The sequence below is a fragment of the Coturnix japonica genome, chromosome 3 (genome assembly GCF_001577835.2).
Source record: "Coturnix japonica isolate 7356 chromosome 3, Coturnix japonica 2.1, whole genome shotgun sequence".
Lineage (NCBI taxonomy): Eukaryota > Metazoa > Chordata > Aves > Galliformes > Phasianidae > Coturnix > Coturnix japonica.
The window spans coordinates 84,549,521-84,569,845 of record NC_029518.1 but is presented as its reverse complement, the minus strand read 5'-3'; the positions used below and the strand labels follow the sequence as shown (position 1 = coordinate 84,569,845).

At 35.7% G+C, this 20,325-nt stretch overlaps 1 protein-coding gene across 1 annotated transcript in view; it reads right to left on the bottom strand.

Moving 5' to 3' along the window:
- Positions 1 to 20,325, bottom strand: part of SNTG2 (syntrophin gamma 2) — a 178,578-nt gene that overhangs the window by 49,007 nt on the left and 109,246 nt on the right. Inside the window, exons 10-11 of the mRNA XM_015859350.2 lie at positions 11,524 to 11,653; positions 3,953 to 3,991 (exon numbers count right to left, since the gene is read on the bottom strand). Of these exons, the coding sequence (XP_015714836.1) occupies positions 3,953 to 3,991; positions 11,524 to 11,653 (169 nt within the window). The remainder of the gene's footprint in view (positions 1 to 3,952; positions 3,992 to 11,523; positions 11,654 to 20,325) is intronic.

The window sequence follows — 20,325 nt, the reverse complement described above, 5'->3', positions numbered from 1 at the left end:
TCATGAAATAAGTTCAGAAAACACAGCTGTATAATTTCTTGGTTTGTTCTGGTAAGTCTGGGAAATTCTGCCAACTTCTATTTTTTTTTTTTTTTTAATCTGCAGCAGATATACTCTCAAAAATAAGTATGATGATTATTTACCCCACAAAAGTACTACATAATAGCTAACTGACTATAGGTTAAAAAGTTCAAGTGCTTTGAAGTGGTACTTATCTCTTAGAACAAGTTGTATTTTCAGTGGAAGAGAAGAATTCCAAGAAAAATCTTGGAAGCAGATCAAGAGAATTTCACTAGAATTCTCTTGCATAGCTGACCTTTCATGCAAAAGAAGTTAAAATAGCAACCAAGGAACACTGCAAGTCTACTTTGAGAGGTTACTTTATGCTTGAAAGGATTTAGTTTTTCTACCTTTCTACAGTTGCAAATTACAAATTTTTTGTCTGCAAGAATCTAACTTCTCCATACTAACAGTTCAGATTAGCTGACTTTCTGAGCACATGGCACATTTTTAATTAATCTTACAATAGTATATATATATATATATAAAATTATATGTTATATAATATATATATATTATAGTGTGTTTTTATTTATATAATATATATATATATATATATATATGTATATATATATACACACACACTATAATATATATATATATATATACTATTATATATATATATATATATATACAAAACCAAGAGAAAATGTTCATGGTGTACCTGGGACAGCAGCTCTACAAGGAGGAACAACGGGAAAGCTCACCATATTGGAAAATCTCCTTATTCAGAATTAGGACCACATAGTCATCAAAAATAGAGGGGGAAAGGGGGCTTCTGAGAAATACAGTACATTACTTCTGCAAAATGCAAAGCCCATTATATATATCTATATATATTTGGTAGAAGATGCTTCCTTATTGACCTAAGGATCTCCAGTAAAAGCAATTGCAAAATTTCTCTAGGGCTTTATTAGCTTTGTAAGTGATAAGAAAATGTCTTATTATGTCTAACATGAATTGCTTGCTGTGAATACATCAGAGCATTTTTAATTTTTTTTTTTTATCCTATTAAGTTATTATATGAAATCATTTACTATATATTAAAATTGAGATTATTTCTGTCTGGATGAATTAGAAAAAAAAAAAAAAGAAAAAAGAAACAAAAAACCTTAAAATTTCATAAGTTCAAAACCAGGGAAAAACCACCATGACCTAGAACATGTAGCTTGTGTGGCATAATTGCTTGCCTTCTGCACTTGTTATCACTAAGCCTTAAGTTAACATTCTTGAAAATTTCTTTTATATCTCTGTATTCTATTCTTAAATTTTGAAACCCCTTTTTTTTTTTTAAATTTTTTTTAAGTCTTTCCATGAAGGTCATGGATAACCTCTGGTCAGTATTTCCTCTGAAACAGTATATCATCACACACAGTACACCTGCCAAGGCCCTACACTGAAACAACTCTTAAAGTAACTTCGTACATACAGACTAGGATGCTTGCGTCTTTCTCCAAAGCCACAAAGCTTTGGTCAGCCCTGGTCTGACATTAAACTGACAAGGTAATACCTTGGGAAACTGTTGGACACTGCAGAGAGCACAAGGGGAAAATTGCTTGGCCAGTGTGGGCCTGTGGCTAATAATAATGGGATAAACTAGCAGGCCAGATAGATGAGTAAGATGTTTCAGGAATTCTACTTAAATGAACAATGTCAAAATACAGTAAAAAAGAGTAAAAGTCTATTAAAAGTGGAGGTGTTATCACAGTTTATAGATGAAATACCCAAAGAACAATGAGAAATGATTAAAAAAAAAAAGCATAAAAAATAAGGACCAATGAGTAGATTAAAATTTAAACAGACTATCTAATATCTCCAGGACTCAAAAGTATAAATAGCATCAAAAATTTCCCTCATAGTGTAACCTGAGATTTAATCATTTTTGTTAGTACCAATTGCAATAACCATCTGTTGCAGTTGACCTTTTTAGTGAAGGCTGACTTCTGATACACTGAGTTGAAGACAAACATTTGTCTTTGTCTTTTTCTAAGAGGTTTTTTTTGTTTTGTTTTGTTTTTTTGTTTACAGGTAAGTTTTGTTACCTATCTATCTATCATTTGTTGATGCATCTTAATCTGCTTCCTCTAGTCCTTCCTTGTCACACACTGTGCTTTTATATATGTTGTTTCTGTATTTCATTTTTTGTTTGATTTCCAATAGAGGTTGAGAACAAGCTGAAGGCAACTGTCTCTTTCTTTACTGAAGACATTTTAGAAATATCAAAATAAAAAATGATCCAAACTCCTGTTAATTCAATTAATGCAGTACTGCATCCTTGACTCTGGTTGTGAAGGCCAATGAATAATTCTGAAGAAGTATTTCTGCAGTGAAAATATTAGATTCTTCCAGTGTTCTAAAATGCTGACTTCTGTAAGTACTGAAAACCTTATAATCACTACAAAAGAGAAAATGAAATACACATATGCAAACACAGAGGCAGAGTTAGAGAGTTCACCTTTTCCTCCAACTGCAAAAATCAAAACAAACAAGGCAAGAGTCATCACAGGAAACAGTGAAAATTCATTTTACACCATAAGATTATATAGTCTTAGTTAATATGTAATTAATATTTTACTATTTCTACCACAAATAAACTGCTTCAGTGGAAGACAAGAAATGCTTGTATTAGTTTTAGAAAGACTAAAAAGAAACAGCAAACAAAATTTAAAACAAAACTCTAGGAAGTAGCTTTTCTGTACTGAGAATCACCTAATTTACTGCTTCACAAAAGGCATACAGCAATACAGCAGAGTAACTTTTAGAAAATTGAGTTCCCAGTCTAACTGCCTGCTGATAGCACAGAATCAAGTGCTTTCAAATCTCTAAAGAACTGTAATAAATTACATCAGGTAGAATCAAAAGTTACGGTACTTGGAAAATGGTGACTTCCTTCATATTCAATAAAATAATGCACAACCTGGCTCAGCCCTCCTTTCTTCTGAGATCTACACAGGTTATACAGCCACTTGGAGCCACAGCTTTAGCCATTTTTAAATTTTTATAATACCTGTATACCTGCTAAATACTTGTAGTTGTGGAGAAACTGGCATTGCACAGGCTAGGGTAACTAGGCTAACAAATGACAGTTCAGTGACATATAAAATGACAAACTGCCACGTTAGTAATAATTATTTATTTATTCTCAGTAGGAAGTATTTTTTACTCAATTTTTGACATCAGCAATAAAATTTTATAATAAGTTACTTTAGTAACACATTAAATATAGAAGACATCTTGCCTAGTCTTCAGTTTTTAATCCATAAACCAGCATTTTTCAGAAACCACAAGGATTGGGCTCTTTCTTCCTAAGTAATGGTTCAATGCCAGACAGATGCTGTGAAAGCATACATAAAATGAAATTTTCCAATAAAACCTTCAGAATATTTTCCAAACATACAGGATTAACGTGAAAAAAAAAAAAAATCCTAAACATTGTATTTTACACAGTAAAAGAAAAAGATCTGTAAGAAATAAGAAGGCTTCCCAGTGTGATAAATTCATTTGGGTCTTCAGGACATTTGGCTAGCAGGAGCAGGAGCAATAGCTCTCCAGAAGTCCTAGACAAATGATGATGGCAAATATTCCTCTGCACAATATGTTGCATCCAAATCAGATTAGATCTGTACCTTGTTGGCTATATGTGCACTATGTGAGATTTAAACTTACGCTTAACTTTTCAGACTCAATGTGATTACACTGCATGCAAACATACTTGCGCTTACCATGGTACAGTTCTAAGTTACTCTGTACCCCTCTGTCATGTATACACATTAAGTAGAACAATTCAGAACTTATAACCATAGAAAACTTTTCGTATTTGCAGATTTAAGCACTGCAAATTTTTCAACTTAACAATCATTAGAAAATGTGGATAATATAATGAAAGTCTTACCTGATCTGAAGGAGAAGAGCATTTATTTGCCATTTTCATCTACAGAACAGAGAAGCAGAATACTCAGAGTTATTAATAAAATGATATGAAGTGCTTCTATGATGCAACTAGCACTGAGATAGTTACTAAACATTGTTAATAAGCACTGTATTCACTTCCAAATAATAAAAAAATAAATAATTCCATGCATTAATAGATTATCACTATGTATATAAAAAAAAAAAGACTCCAAAGTTTTCATGAAATCCTTCATAAAGATTTTCATTTTTGAATTTAAGTTTTCCACTCTGTGTGAAAATATTGTACTGTACACAATTTACTTACAGCCATAATGCATAAGGCATGACTAAAGGTGAAGAAAACATTGCTTAGAATTTCCTTTAACATTCATTATAAATTACTTATCATTCTTTTTTTCACTGTTCAGATAAGAGTTAGTGTGATTTTAGATTTTCTTTGGCAGATGATGTCTGCTGTTTGCAGAGATGAGCTGTGAGCAAACCCTGGTGGATACTGACTCATTTAAGTGAAGTATTAGTAAGTATACTAACAATATGGATTCTAGAAAGAAGACAGAATTACTGGAAATACAGACTCCTCTACATACAGGTATATAGACTGCAAAAAACTGCACAGATGATAAGTATTTCCAATGACCTCGTTGGCACAAAGCCTATGTTGTAACAGACTAAAGGTTTGTGATAAACACCAAAAGCTACAATTATGCATGGGAAAAGATACAACTGCTACAGGAATAGGGCAGAAGAAATCCAGAATCTTGTCTTGTATCCTGGCAATAACAGATTTGTAAGATGAAATCAGCAGATAAGCAGAGCATGTTTGCTCAGCCTTCTTTCTTCCTTGTTCCGACACAAACAGGTTAAAAATAGAAAAAACAATAAGACTTAAGGGTGAAGATAAAGACATTTTAATAAGCAAAGGAAAAAGGAAAAAAAAAGAAGTGATCCAAAGGCAATCTCTCAGTGTCTGCTGCAGGCAATCAGATGTCAAATCTGTCTCCCAGAAGTTGTGGAAGAATAACACCCATCTCTTTTTACTGACCCATGCTTATTGCTGAGCACAACATTGATGGTATGGAATATCTCCTTGGTCAGCTTAAGTCATCTGTTCCAGCTCTGACCCTTGGCAGTTTCTTGCTTTATTGAGGGTGGCTCAGAGTGAGAAAAAAATGCCTTGATGCCATACAAGCAATGACTAGCATCAGCTGAAACACTGATATCAACACAGATTTAGCCACAAATGCAAACCACTGCACCATGCAGGTAATTCTATCCAATCCAGGTCCTGGACATCTGCATGCAAGCAGCCAACAGGCTTTGTGTTACAACTAATTACATAGGCCTCAGGATGTGCCAGGGTTTGCTGAAATTCTTGTGGGATCTCTGAAGCTGTTCAACTTGCTTACCCATAAAATATCAATATAATGACCATGAGACTGTGGCTTATTTGGTTTTCACAAAATACCACTGTGGGTCATAATGATATATATGTACACATGCACACATAACTAATAGATGGTGATAGCAAGTAATTATTTTGCATACAGTGAGTTATCCATGACTGCAAACAAAATGGCCCTTGAACAGAATGTGAAGTAGGAGTACAGGATGACGGCAGGGCCCTCCACTGTACACACACAGGCTAAAACCAAGGCCCTACGCTAGATGAAGTAATCAGTCAACCTCAATCCATCATGGGCCACCAGGACTTCTTCTCCCTGCATATTTTTCAGCCTACTTATATTGTACTGTGTGGTCAAACAGAACAGGTGCACTGATGAGAACCGACAGGTGGAGCTAACTGCAACTCAGGGGTTGAGCTGGCCAAGGCTGACCTGATGAAAGCCTGGGTCAGCTTCCAGGCCTGGCTGTCACCCTGTGCTGGTGGGAGAGCTGGTAAGACTCCCAGAGGGGCCCCACCATGCTCTGCTACACCTTCCCAGCACCCCAGAGGAAGAATGGGAACAACCAGAACAGAGATAGGGAACTGCCTGCAGATGTGGTCATGTGCTTCACAGCACAGATAAGGACAAAGAGTGAGGACTGAAGGGGGACCTCTAGTGTGGCTACTTACAACTCTCACACACAGCTCTGCTCACAGCAGCCAAAGCCATTGTCCTGCACCACGGAGCAGTGCTAGAGGTGACCAGGAGCCCTGGCGAGAGGAAAAGGTAGCAGAGCTTCTTGGTGCTCTCAGGGCCCCAGCAGTATCAAAACAGTGGGTACTCAGGAACTACACTGTAATGTGAGCATTTTTACAGGACATAGGGAAAAGACACCTGCTCAACTTCATCTATAGCTGATCAGTGCTTCAGATACAAATACATGCACAAAGTAACTACACAGGGGACAAGCTATACAAACAGAAAACATTATTTCCCTGTAAGTAACCAAATACATGATAAATATTACCATAATATAAACCAATGCATATAATCAGAGCTAGCAGTCATCCTATCTCCCTCACCTTCCCCTCTGCTTAAATTACTTAAGCACTCAATATAACAGGAAGTATTTTGCTTCCTTGCATTTTATTTTATTATGTTTCAATGAGCCTAGAAACCTGAGTATGAGACAGGCAATGCAGTTTTCCTGGCGAATGAAGGAAGAATACTACAAAGAACATTCTCATCACCAGTCCAGATTCCTTCTGGTACAGGCAATAGGAAGGAGAAGCTTCCTACTTCACAGCATTTCACTGCACAGCCTTAGCTCATTCCCTATTCAAAGCAGGAATGGCTGCAGCCCTGATGTAACTGAGGGGAGCAGAAAGATCTCCTTCCGCATCATGTTACATCAGGAGGAGAAAAAAGTCTGCACTCTCCACTTTGCAAGGCAGCAGGTGCTCTCTATATTCCTGCACAGCTGGTGCATTGAGACAGGAATACAAATGGAACAGGCCACACCTTGCAGTGACTGTATGAGTTGTCAGCACTGCAGTATAATACCTGTAGACATCAGGAGAAGCTAAAACTGAAACACTGGATCTGCAAAGACAGCAGGCAACTTTGAAGCATTAAGCAACTGTAATGACTAAACTCTTTTTAATGAATACACACAGGAGTAGTATGGGGATGAAATCACTTGAACCACACACCTACATCTAAATATCTCTCAGGCGGGGACTTACCCCACTATTCACAATGTCAATAGTAATAATTTTACATCTGATAAACCTATACTATCTTTCCAGTCAGCAGAGAGAGAAAGGAAGATCTAGACAAGTACCTATTTCTTCTTTTCCAGCTCTAAGAGGGTTGTATGCAACTGCTTATTTTTGGGCTAAATTTAGGTGATGAAATTCCTATCCTTATTGACTTGCCTTTACAATCTCAACAGTTTGGTAAGTAGTACTTTCAAATGTGATTTTCTGAGTTTAAAATTAAAAAATATATATATACAAAAATGGAAGCAGCAAGGAAGTATCACATTTTCATCCCATCAGTAGGATTGTTTGTGTAATCGTTGAAACAGTCCAGTTTTTATATTGCTTCTTGCAGATTACAGACACTCAAGGATTTTATTTCCATCTGCATCTATCACATATTTTGTTGTATAATGAATGGAAGCCTCTTTCTTTTCATATGTAAGTTCAAAACTCACTGTTCTTAGGTCAGAAACTTCTCTGTAAAGTGATAGAGATTCTCACTTATATATACTGTACATTTAGGCATAGCAGAAAGTGCTTAAAAAATATAACGTGCACTAAAACAGCTGTCAGAAGCAAATATCCCTGTTTTCAAACCAAATTTTAAATTTTTACTATCCTCCAGTGATGCTGCTGGAATTATTTACAAAAACCATAAGTACTGCTTACAGAAGAACAACTGCATCTTAACTCATTTTCATATGTTTGTAAATTATTCAGCTATTTGTGACTAATGTACTGAAAAATAACAGCTTTAAAATATACTGGGGGCAAAAAAAAAAAAGGAAGAAAAAACTTTAGAAAGTTATAAATATAATGTCTTTTTAATGCAAATGAACAGGCAGCATTAAATTTGGAATGACAGAATCACCAAAGTTGGAAAAGACCTACAAGATCATACAGTCCAACTCTCCACCAATTAACAATATTTTCCACTAAACCATGCTCCTCCACACAACATCTAAACATTCTTTAACACCTCCAGGGTTGGTGACTCTATCACCTCCCTGGGCAGCTCATTCTAGCACCTGACCACTGTTTTGGAAAAGGTGCTTCTTGTTTTAGATGTTTCTGCCTGTAATTACCACAGTAATATTTAGTACTATGTTTGAAAAAAAAATAATTAAGATTTATAACAAAAGCTTCATACGTTCAATAGCTGACTATTTGGACAGTGCAAAGCAGAAGAAGTTATTCCAAAAAACTCATGTAAAAATCATCCTCAGCACAGCACTGCCACTTTATCCTAGAAAGAACCTTCTAACTAAACAAATAAGAACAGAAGGAGTGAAAAGCAGATGCAGATTGAGTTGTCTCCTGTGCTTTTGGATTTGATAGTCTCTGTTTCCAGTCACCCTTTGGTTTCTTCCACTGTACCTCTTCCTGTGAGAAAAGGGGTGTATGAAGAAATAAATATGAGGTTCTGATTCACCAAAGATAAATGTGGAAAGCCTGGAGAATACTGAGAAGTTTGTGATTGAAACACAAATGAAAATGATGGAAAGATTCATGTGAGTGGAACAGTGTGTGAAATACAAGAATATGAACAGACTGGTGAATAATTTGGGGCAAGGGTCCTTAGCAAAAAGCAATCCACTGCTTGTATTACTGTTACCAGGAGATTTCCCTAGCTAAAAGTAAAAGGCATGAATCAGTAAGCAGTACTGAAAAGACACCCTTACCTCTTTTACTGTGCTGTAACATTCCCCATGCTTCTTTTTTTTTGTGAGAACTATCATTATTTTTCATCTACTGATCAACACTTCCTAGCATCCAGGGGTAGCAACATTATGCAGCAATGATTCTCCACATCTTCATTACTGAAAGACAACTCCTCCTTTCTATTTTATCCCCAGAGAGCTTGCCTTTGCAAAGAAGATATATGTTTCAGTACTTCAAAAGAGTAGTCTGACACTCGCAGAAGTGTCACACTGCGGTAGTTATTTTTATACTGCCTACAATAGGCTTGTCTTCTGGCATAACCAGGAGATCTGACAGAGAGCTACCTGTTGCTGAACAAGACTGTTAAGTGGCAAAGTGGCAAAATAAAATATACTGGGAAAAGGGTGACATGAAAGAGAGGGTGCCCAGTATCACAAGCAATTTAAGAACTAAAGTTCAAAACAAAATTATTCAAAATGGTATGCAAAAGTACATGACATAGGTTGTATATAAAAGGGCAGCATTAATAGGCACAGCTGAATTAAGAGTGATCAAGCTGCAGATAGACTGCATCAAGTCAAGAAATAAATATTAGCAAAATCTAAAACTGAGCAGAAGGAAAATAGAAGAATGGAAAATATTGCTTAAATACTTAGCAATGGACCTGGTAAGAACACTGTAGCTCTGCCAACAGTATCAGTGAGAAGGTCCATTGTGATTGAATATCAAGCAAATAATTTATGTAAACATATGAAGGCATGGGACAATAATAAAAATATATATATGTATATTTTAAGGGTTTGGAAAAGTAATTGAATTCAGTGTCAGCAAAATAAATAAATTAACTTTTAAGTAGATAAAAGATAATGTGAAGTAATCTCTCAACTGGTAGTGATTCTCTTGAGGGACTACAGGAGAGGTGCAGAAGGAAAAAGGGAGAAAGAACTTCAGATTTCTGAATGATGATAATGACAGCAACAACATTTTGTGAAATGATAACAGTGAGGAAACAGAAAGCATCAATTTTCAAGAAGATTAATCCAAAGGCCTTGACCTGTTTGCTGTGGATGTCAGACACTCTGTGTCCCTTGCTTTGCCTCCTGAGAGGCCAAGAGCAGCCTCTTGCTGCCTTTTTCTATACACTTATGCTGCACTCCAACTTCATCTTATTGGTCTTAAAAAAAGTAGTTTGCAGTGAAATAGATGCTATTATGCTATTACGCCTCCTGTTCTGATTATTAGTAATTAAAACAGCACCTTGTCCACACCAGTCCAGCCACAGCACAGGCTACATATCTGACAGTGCCTGTCTGTCAAGCACTAAACCTAAGAAGTTTACTCTTTTCTAATGTGATTTGTACAGACTTCACTCTGTAACTGACTGTGAACAAAAAATGCATGAATTTTTAGAGATAAAAAAACCAACAAAACACACAACAGATTTCTTCTCTGAACAGCCACTTAGAAGAACACCAGGTGGACTAAATTGTTTACAGAATACATTATTGTGATAGATAACTGAGATGACCAAGACAAATACTCAGTATGAAAAAGAATATTGCTGGCAGGTTGCAAAACCATTAAGATATTGTGTATTTGATTTTTTCAAATATATTGACTCAGTAACCAAATGTTAAAAAATAATTAATAAAATAACTATTTTGCTCAAATGTGATTACAAATAACTTTTGAAGACCGGAAAAATAACTTCTATTTATAATCTGGTTTGACCAAAGACTTATGTTGAAACCCAATAAAAATTATACGAAATATAATTAAAGAACTAAGCAACAATTAATTTACAATAAAAAGCACCAATTAAAGATATCTACTCTATCAGATCAATATTTATAAGCAAAATTACAGTCTGAACACATCTAAAAAAAAAAAACCAAAAAAACAACCAAGGACTAAAACTTGTGCAGGCAGTTCTTTCAGGAAGAGCTGTACACTTCTTTTTTCATCATTGATTTCTACCATTTCAGAAAGATTGAAATAAATTTTCAATATAGAACATGTTCTAGTTGCCTATTTAACTCTATGATTCATTCTAGGATCTTCGATAATTTCCAGTTGTTCTTCCTTGGAATAATAATGTCCTGTCCAAATAATGATTTTCTCTTTCTCCAGGGATTATTTAACACTTATGCTTGCAACAGCAAATGTCACTTATGAATTTACAGCCTGAACTTATACCAGGATAAGCACCCTTACACTTTGACAGAGAAGGATGAAATAATATGATTTTAAATAAAATAACTAGACAACTCAGAGAAGTAAAAATACCATCTCCCAGTAAGTCACAATTAACTAGCTTCTATTCTATTCTAGCTATTAGCTAGAATTTCCACATGCCTACTTCAAAATCAATACTCATTTCAAGCACATTTTAATTACAAAAATGTAAACATAAACTATTCAAACTTATCTAAAGCTGTGTGAAATTACCAGGAAGGATCAATATTTTTCTTTAAAAAGGCCTTAAAATAATAATTAAAATCTGAATTTCTTACTGTTTTGTGTTTTTTTTTTTAAGTAACACTGCAAGTCTTGAAAACGTCTTGGACTTTTGATTGATCAGACAGCAACTTCCTGCTTCCTGTTGTTTCCTTCGTCCTTTTCCTTCCCATTTGAATACATTTTATGTGTTGTATCTTAAGTGTGAATTGTTTTCTGCCCTTGGAAAACTGGATATAATTTTACAACAGCACAGACAAGAAAATATGCAGAAAGTAACATACATTTTGCAGTGTCAAATCACTGATGTTAGTTGATATTGCTCTCAGCCAGTCAGCACTCTCCTGGGCTGTATAAAACTGAAGTATCCCAGTACTAACTCCATCGAGTGCCAGCACTTCAAATGCATTAGATCTGCAGTAAGAAGAAATATATCCATAAAGGAAGATACGTCAGTTTTCTGAAACTGTCCAATATTTCTCAGCGTCTACAGTATCTTAACTTCTGAAAAGAAAGGCAACAAAAAGAAGGATAATAATGGACAGTATCAGGAGCAACACATACAATAAATACTTTCTCTGTACAAGCATCTATATGTGCTGATTATTTACTTCCCTAAAGTATATAGACTACATTTATTTCTGAAGTTAGGGTACTGTATTCAACAAATATGCATTCGATCTTTTTGAACAAACATAAACATTATTGAAACCAAAGTGCCTATTTTTCTTTATTGTGTTTTGGTTTCATTTGCTAGCAACATATATGCTGCAGCAAACTATACTTCCAGTTTTAATGGCTTTGAATCCTGTATTTTCCATATAAAAATCAAAGCAACATTTCCTTCAAATTATTTTAAGATGCAAAAATTTGAAAATTGTACTTACAAATTTCTTTAAATCATTTTTGAATGTAAGGAAGTTTCTCATAACAACATGTATATGTGCTAAGACCCAACTGTGGTTTATTCAATTTTTATGCATACTTATTTTCAGCAACTTTGTTATGCAGATGCCAATGTCTTCCTTACTATCTGCACTACACTGAGTACTATGCATCTATCTCTGAAATCCCACACACCTGGATGAAGGTGGAATACATTCCTTCTCACATACTATTAAAACTTTCAGAAGGAACAACATAAGTTTCTTAAGTAGTGGCATGGAAGTACACTGGTACATGATATGCAATAGTTTCATCAATTAAATTTCACACAGTTGCATAGGTGACTTCAGTGCCCATGGTTATCATGATAATTAGATTTCATTTAAATCCTTGTATAGAATTGCAGAATATCCGGAGTTGGAAACGACCTGTAAGGATCATCAAGACCGGCTCAGAGTCAGACCATATGTCTGAGAGCCATCTTCAGACAGTTCTTATCTTCTGTAGCTCAGGGCTGTGACCACTGTGACCACCACAACCTGCCCACTACCATCTGGTGATGAACCTCTCCCTAATCCCCACCTGACCCTCCCTTGATACAGCTCCATGCTGTTCTATCAGGTCCATTCACTGTCACACAGCCCACATCACTGAGCAGAGATCAGTGCTCCTGTGAGAAGCTGCAGGCCACCAAGAGGCCTCCCCTCATCCTGCTTTGCTATAGGGTAAACAAACCAAGGGACTTAAGACCCTTGCCATATGTCTTCCCCTCTATACCTTTCCCCACCTTTGTAGCCTTCCTATGGACACTCTCTAGGAGTTTCATGTTATTTTTGTAGTGCGGCACCCAAACCTGCAAATGGTACACAAGGTGAGGTCACACCAGTGCAGTATAGGGCAGGACAATCCCTTCCCTCACCCAGCAGGCAATGTCATGTTCAATGCACCCTAGGAAATGGTTGGCCTTCCTACCTGCCTGGGCATGCTGTTGACTCACATTCAGATTACTGTTGACCAAGATCCCTTTCAGCAGGGCTGCTCTCCAGCATCTCATCCTCCAGCTCGTACTTATAGCCACTGTTATGCTTAAGTTTCATTTGTACATAATTTGTAGAATACTGTTGCTATCTGCTATGTTTACACAGTTGATGTATTTATACTTCTGTGCTATACTGGTTTATTTGTAGTAACAGTTGTAAGAGTTCCGATTATAAGCATGAAGAATTAAAACTACATACTCGCTAAAAATAGTAATATAAGATGCCCATCGCATACAATATTAACAAGACCCCAAAATTTAATATACAAATATGTACGTCAGCTGATAAATACACTTTATTGTTAAAGTATAAAGTGGCATGATTGCAGCTAGCAAAAACAATGTCCTTTGTCTAAAGGATTAAATCCATAACAGCTGATTCCCTTGTCCTCCTTTCATGATAGAATTACCATGGTATCTACTACTACTTGACATCAATGGCACAATTCTATGTCACTTTCATTTCAGCAGATCTGTTTTACCTCTTTGGAAAGAAAGAAAAGGTCAAAACAAATCTTTATTTTGTCTTCTGGTGAATAATCGCCTCTTAAGAATACATTTCCCTGTATCTAAAGCTCTCAAAAAGATCCCAACAGTACAGTAATGGAATGACTTGCAGTGTGATCTCTTCAACATCCGTCTGAGATGGGAGATCTATCATTACCTATGCACTGATACACAGAGGAGCATAAAAACAAACAATCTGCTTCCATAAAGAGAAGCTAATCACAATGCCTTCCTTAGATAGTATTCTTACAAAAATGCAGGAGCAAAAATTCAGAGCATTTAACGGAGGCAGAAAACAATGTTCTCCAGTGAATCCACAGGGTCCCCAGATAATAACTCAGTTTCAAAAGATGCAAAGAAGTACGCAATTTGAATTCCTTATCCCAGTGGTACAAAGTTATAAAAGTGACTGATGAATTCTTAGGAGAACAATGAACACAGCTAACACAAACAATCATGTAAAAATCATGTTTAAAAGAAATTCCCTAGTCCACCAGCTGACAGCAAACCACACACAATATTTTAGATGCAGATATTTCAAATGTGACCTCACAAACAAAACACAGAGGGGAATAGCAAGTCCCTCAACCTACTGATTTCATTATTACTAGTACAGTCCCATTTGTGGCTACCGTTCATCACTGAAAACACATACAACTGACTCATGCTGCAATCTGAATCTACTGTGCTGGTGGTCACATTGTGTGGCGTAGGGGACTGGGGCCCCACTGATCCCACCATGCTGAACAAGGCAGAAGACTGCTATTAGCAGAAACCAGCTCCTTTGAAGAAAGCAAGTGAAATGAAATAGAAAAAGAGCTAGCTGCCCATCAGTGCCAGCAATACAGTGGTTTTGCGCTCAAATTTGCTCAACTTAACTATGACTATTTCTTGTTTTCTATTGCAATTGTTTCTCTCTATAGTACCATTATATATTGCTGTATATATTACACTGTGGTCTGAAGAGTGTACTGTATAAAAAGCAACAAGGAAAACCAAATATTGAAAATGAAACAAAAGCTGAACAATATGATGAATTTTTTGTTTCCTCGCTAAGTGAAACAAATTATAAACAATGCAAGCACCAAATAGCACTGGAATTCAGGAGGTAATGAATTCTAGATGCTTAAAACAAACCTCAAAACAAACATGGGGAAAAAAAAAAGACCAGTAAACACCTACTCCAGTTAAATGACAAAGATAATCATTCCACTAATTATCATCTAATAGGCTTGAGATGGCTCAGAATGCAGTGAAGGTGCATCATAAAATTACATCTTGTTTTTTGGTATTTTTTTGTTTTTTTGTTTTTTTGTTTTTGAGACTTCAGTGCCATCTTAAAGCACAGCCCAGGGAAATTCCCATATCTTCTATTCCTCCTGTTATTGTATTTCTGAAACTAGAAGCAGAAATTAATGGACTGGAGTTCTTAAAACCTGATAGTTTGAAAAAAAAAAAAAAAAAAAAAAAAAAAAAAAAAAAAAAAAAGGGAAAAAGCACAAAACGGAAATCAGAACTCTAAGCAATAATTTCTCCATCCTCTTACACCAACTATCATTTCAAATACACAATTAAAGATACTAACAAGAATTTTACCTAACTTTTAAGTCACTACCAAAGCTCAAAAAACTCTTCCCTGAATGAAGCACAAGACAAAATCCTTCAGAATACAAAATCTTCCAAAGATGCATCAACTATATGGCATTTTATCTTCTATACCATTTCTTCATCACAAAGCAGCAGCCACTGAATGCACCAGTTATAAACTGTCTTACTATTGAACTGTTTGTACTCCAAGTATGAGAAAACTGAAGGCCTGTCAATGTTACATTTCAACATCCAGTGTCAAATACTGTTTCTGCATACATGTAATTTCTATGTGGAAACAAACAAATGCTGCAGACTTAAAAAAAAAAAAACAAAAAACAAAAAAACAAAAAAAACTGAAAAAAAGCTTGAATAGAGAAAACTATTCCTTTTAATATTTCAATTAACTCTGTTTTTTAAGCGTCTCCTCCCCCATCTTCCTATCTCATACTGCACCTGGCCATTCTATTTTTAACTTTAAATTTCATGAGTGTGAATAATAACAATACCAAGAATGTTTGCTTTTCTGAAATTCTCAAAATTTAAGGTGAATTGCCCTCCCATTTCTTCATATTATTTTCCAACTTGGATCTTAATCTGTAACTGCTTCCTGAAAGCATTTCCGCTAAACAACATGAGGAGCTATCTTCTATGTTTATATCTCATTCATGCTGAACTGATGAATAAACCTGCATACCTCGTCTGTTTGTTAGTTTGTTTACTGAATTAATTTATTTTAATAAGATAAAAATTATCTTAGCAGGAATGGCAGAGCAATAGACGGGTACCGGTAGACTTAGTTCTCTTCCTGTCATTGACACTTTTTGACAATTAATGTTAATTGACATTAATAAAATATAAAATGTCCACTGGGAGTTTTGCCATACAGAGCAGTTAATAAATGAAGGAGCTGTTACATCAGAAGACTTTTCTAACAGGAAATATATTCTCAGTGCCATCTGGAATGGAAAAAGCTGAATTCTTATGTTATAGGAGGCTAAGGATTTAAGCAAAAGACATTTTAAAATTTTCAGCATTCGCAGCCCATGAAACACTTTTTCCTTTAGTCTTATCTCAACGTACTATTGTCTTTTCTTCATAAAAGCCTAGATGCCAGCCTGACAGCAGCTGTTTCATATGAAAAGTACTACCATGCTGATGCAGACAGACACGTTTGATCAGCTTTGAATTTCCCCAGGTCATAACTTAGTTTTCCTTCCTGTTTCAATGATATTCTGATGTCTGAAATTCAATTTTTATTGCTTTTCTCACAGTGTTTTCTACTGACTTGTTTACATTCCTGTAAGTCTTTCTTGCTAGCATTACTATTTAGCCTGAAGTTTTATGGATTATGGAATGGAAATTCTCCAAAAAACAATTGCCTGAATTGCTCAATCTCTTTGAAATTGTGCTTAAAAATATGGGATTTAGTACTATAAAAAATACAAAGCCTTATAAATTAAAAAAATAAAAAATAAAAAATTATCAGTTTCTTACATAATCAGACAATTTACAGAAACTATGAGGTTAAAAAGGTACCGAGGTAGTAAGAAAACTTGGATTGTATACCATGTTTGCTTTTTTAATGAACAATTTGCTTACAATATTGTAACATTGTTTTATTTTGTATTAAACACAGAATAATGAAGGAAGACAACTTGAAGTGTCACAGACATTTTCCCTCTACAGATTTTCTTTATCATTGTTCCACAGCAGCTGTATCCCATTAGATTTGTAATTACTATTGCAGAAGAAAAGGGCAGTATGAGATGGATTCTAGCATTGATTAGTCCTCTCATCCTGTACCCCATGAAATTCCACAAAAGGTTACAAAAGCACTGCTGATGGGAACTGACAATGGTACCATTGCCTGCTAAAGGAGAGAAGAGTAGGAATTACGCGTGAGATATTTGGCTTTGCTGAAGAGAGAAATAGCAGTTGAATTACAGTCTGCCAGACAGTGCGCTTTACTTGTCCTAAATAGTAGAATAAAGAAAGTTGTGCTGTAGTCTTGCTGGAAAACAGGATCTGCTGGAATGACTGAGATCCATATGTGGTGTCATTGCATGACTGTCCTCTCCTGAAGGCAGCTCTACAGAGGACTTAGAGGTCCCAGTGAACAACAAGTTGGCCATGAGCCAGCAGGGTACTCATGTGGACAAGAAGGCCAATGATATACCAGGTACATGAAAAAGTACAAAGCCAGCAGGGTGAGGGAAGTGATCCTCCCCCTCTACTCTGCTCTGGTAAGTCTGAATCTGGAATGTTGTATCCAGTTCTGGGCTCACCAGTCCAAAAGATAGGGGTCTTCTAGAGACAGCACTGTGGAGAGCCACAAAGGTGATGAGGGAGCTAGAGCATCTTTCCTATGAGGAAAGCCTGAGAGACCTGGAATGGTTCAGCCTGTAGAGAACACCGAGAAGGGATCTTATCAGTGTCTAAAACTAACTAAATGGTTGTACTGAAAGGATGGGGGTGGGTTTCTTTCAGTAGTACCCAACAACAGGACAAGGGGCAATGGGCACAAACTGAAACACAGGAAGCTCCATATGAACATGGGGAAAACCTTCTTTACTTTGAGGATTACGGAGTTTTGGAATAGGCTGCCCAAAGAGATTTTGGAGTCTCCTTTATTCAAAATCTACCTGAATGCTACCTGTGCAACCTACTGCAGGGGACCTGCTTTTGAAGGGGGTTAGACACAAGATCAAGGGATCTCCAGAGGTCCTTTCCAACACCTATGATTCTGTTTTACTCTAAAATATCTGTTCTACCTTGGAAATCTGCAAGACAGCAGTATCCCAGAGATATTTTGTGCCTAACGACAGTACAGTATGGACCTAGTCCTCTCGCTGCCATCCATCAAAAGGCTCCATTAGGCTCCCATGGAAAATTAATTTCTTTATCATAATTTATCATAACAATATACTTATGGTAATTTCTTTATCATAGTAACAACTTAATGTCATTCTTCTGCACTTTGCACTATTATGTTGCATTCCATTTTTTTTTTCCATTTTCAATAGTTCCAGCCTTTCATAACATATTGTACTGCTCTTCAGTAACAATGTCACCATTGGTTTTAATTAATATACTTCTGTTTTCTGTATAATCAAATATTCCTTCAGAGGCAGTAATGTCCCTTCAAATCTTTACTTTCTTTCTCATCTTACCTTTTATTAGGTGTCATTCACTTTCCCACCCTATTGCTGCATTTCAGTTTAGTTGTGATGTTTTTCATGTAAATATTCATTCTTGTTTAATTCTTCTCCTCATATTCTCCCTAGTCCTTAATGAAAACTACAATCAAATACTAATTCAGTTTTTGTAACTCAGGGAGAATACATTTAATTTCTACACCTTGCTCAAGATGGCTTATTTCATTACTTTCTTAATTAAATACATAAATAAAGGCTTATTGTTATTGTACTAAAATGTGAAATAGAATCTCCCAAAAAGATTCTCTGCTAAGAATATAGTGAGCCAATAAAAAACAAACACAAAACCCCAGAACAATACACTGCAATAATTGCAAACTTCAGAATACCAGGAAGCAAATTAATACAAAAAATTAATTATGCTGTTTTTGTAATTGGGGTCATAGTCATAAGAACTTCTAGGGCCTGGCTAAAGTAACTTCTAGTTCAACAATTTCTTATATTTAACTTCCATCCTCAAAACAAGGAATTATTTTTTCTTTCTGTACACTCATGGTGTTCAAGAAGTTATAGCTATCTTCACTTAAATTCTTAAATACTTAAAATGTATTCACTTCCAGTCAATACAGCAAATAAAAATGATTATCTAAGGCTATATAACATCTGCTGTAAGCACTACAGGTATTTATCTACACATATCTTCAAATTTAGACATTTTGTGAGATTCTCCAACATCTATATTACTATTTTTTTCTTAATATTAAAAATAAATAAGAATTTTAAAAAAAAGCTCCAAACTACACCATGAACAACAAGCTCTTGGGTAAGCATGACATACTTATTCCACCTACACTGAATTTAGTGACAAACTCTGAGTCAAAAAATGCTTCCATTATTGTATAGCAAATGTGTGTACTCACAGGAGTAAACTGTACATATTACCCTACAAGGAAAAATGGCAAGAATTGTAGAATGATAAAAGTAGCAGCATTCTACTCTAAAGGCAAGGTAATAGTAATCGACCTAGTAAGTAATCAAAAAGAATAGAATAACCTAACACATTACACAGAAATATACTTTAATGACATCCAACACCATCTGCACTAACTGAAGGGGATTATCTTGATGTTCACATTGACTGAAGATATAAATGCACGAAAGATTAATGACAGCCAGCAGGTCAAGAGAAGTGATCCTGACTCTCTGCACTGGTGAGACTTCACCTGGAGTACTTCACCTGGAGTGTCCAATGTTGAAGTACTCAGTACAGGACAAACTTAGATGACAGCCATAAAAATGATCCAAGTGATGGAACATTACGAGGATAAGCTGAGAGAGCTGGGGCTGTTCAGCCTGGGAAGACCTTTCAGTATCTAAATTGGGGGCTCTAAGAAAGAGGGGGACAGATTCTTTTGCAGGGTCAGCTGTGATAGGACAAAGGAAATAGTCTCAGACTGAAAGAAGGGAGATGTAGATTGGGTATTAGGAAGAACTGTCTTACAATAAGTGTAGAGAAGCACTGGAAAGGGCTGTCCAGAGAGATTGTGGACCAAGTCCTCAAAAACTTTCAAGGTCAGGCTGGATGGGGCTATGAGCAACCTGTAGGTGACCCTGTTTACTGCTGGGTAGTTGAGTAGATGACCTTTAAAGGTTCCTTGCAACTCAAATGATGTTATGATTCTAGGAAAGAATTGGGGACCATCAAACAAAATTTTCGTCCTTCCTTTGAATTATTCTGTGATTGGGATGTTTTTCTTTTTTTTCATTATAAGGAAAAGACACTTCACATTCTTTGCAAAGTATTTATTCTTCTTTAAGTATAAGGAAGGAAAAACATCTATTCTGTTCCTTTTTATTTTTCAAGTATGCATTCTACTGACAAAATCTATCAAAAAATATACGTGTTGTTA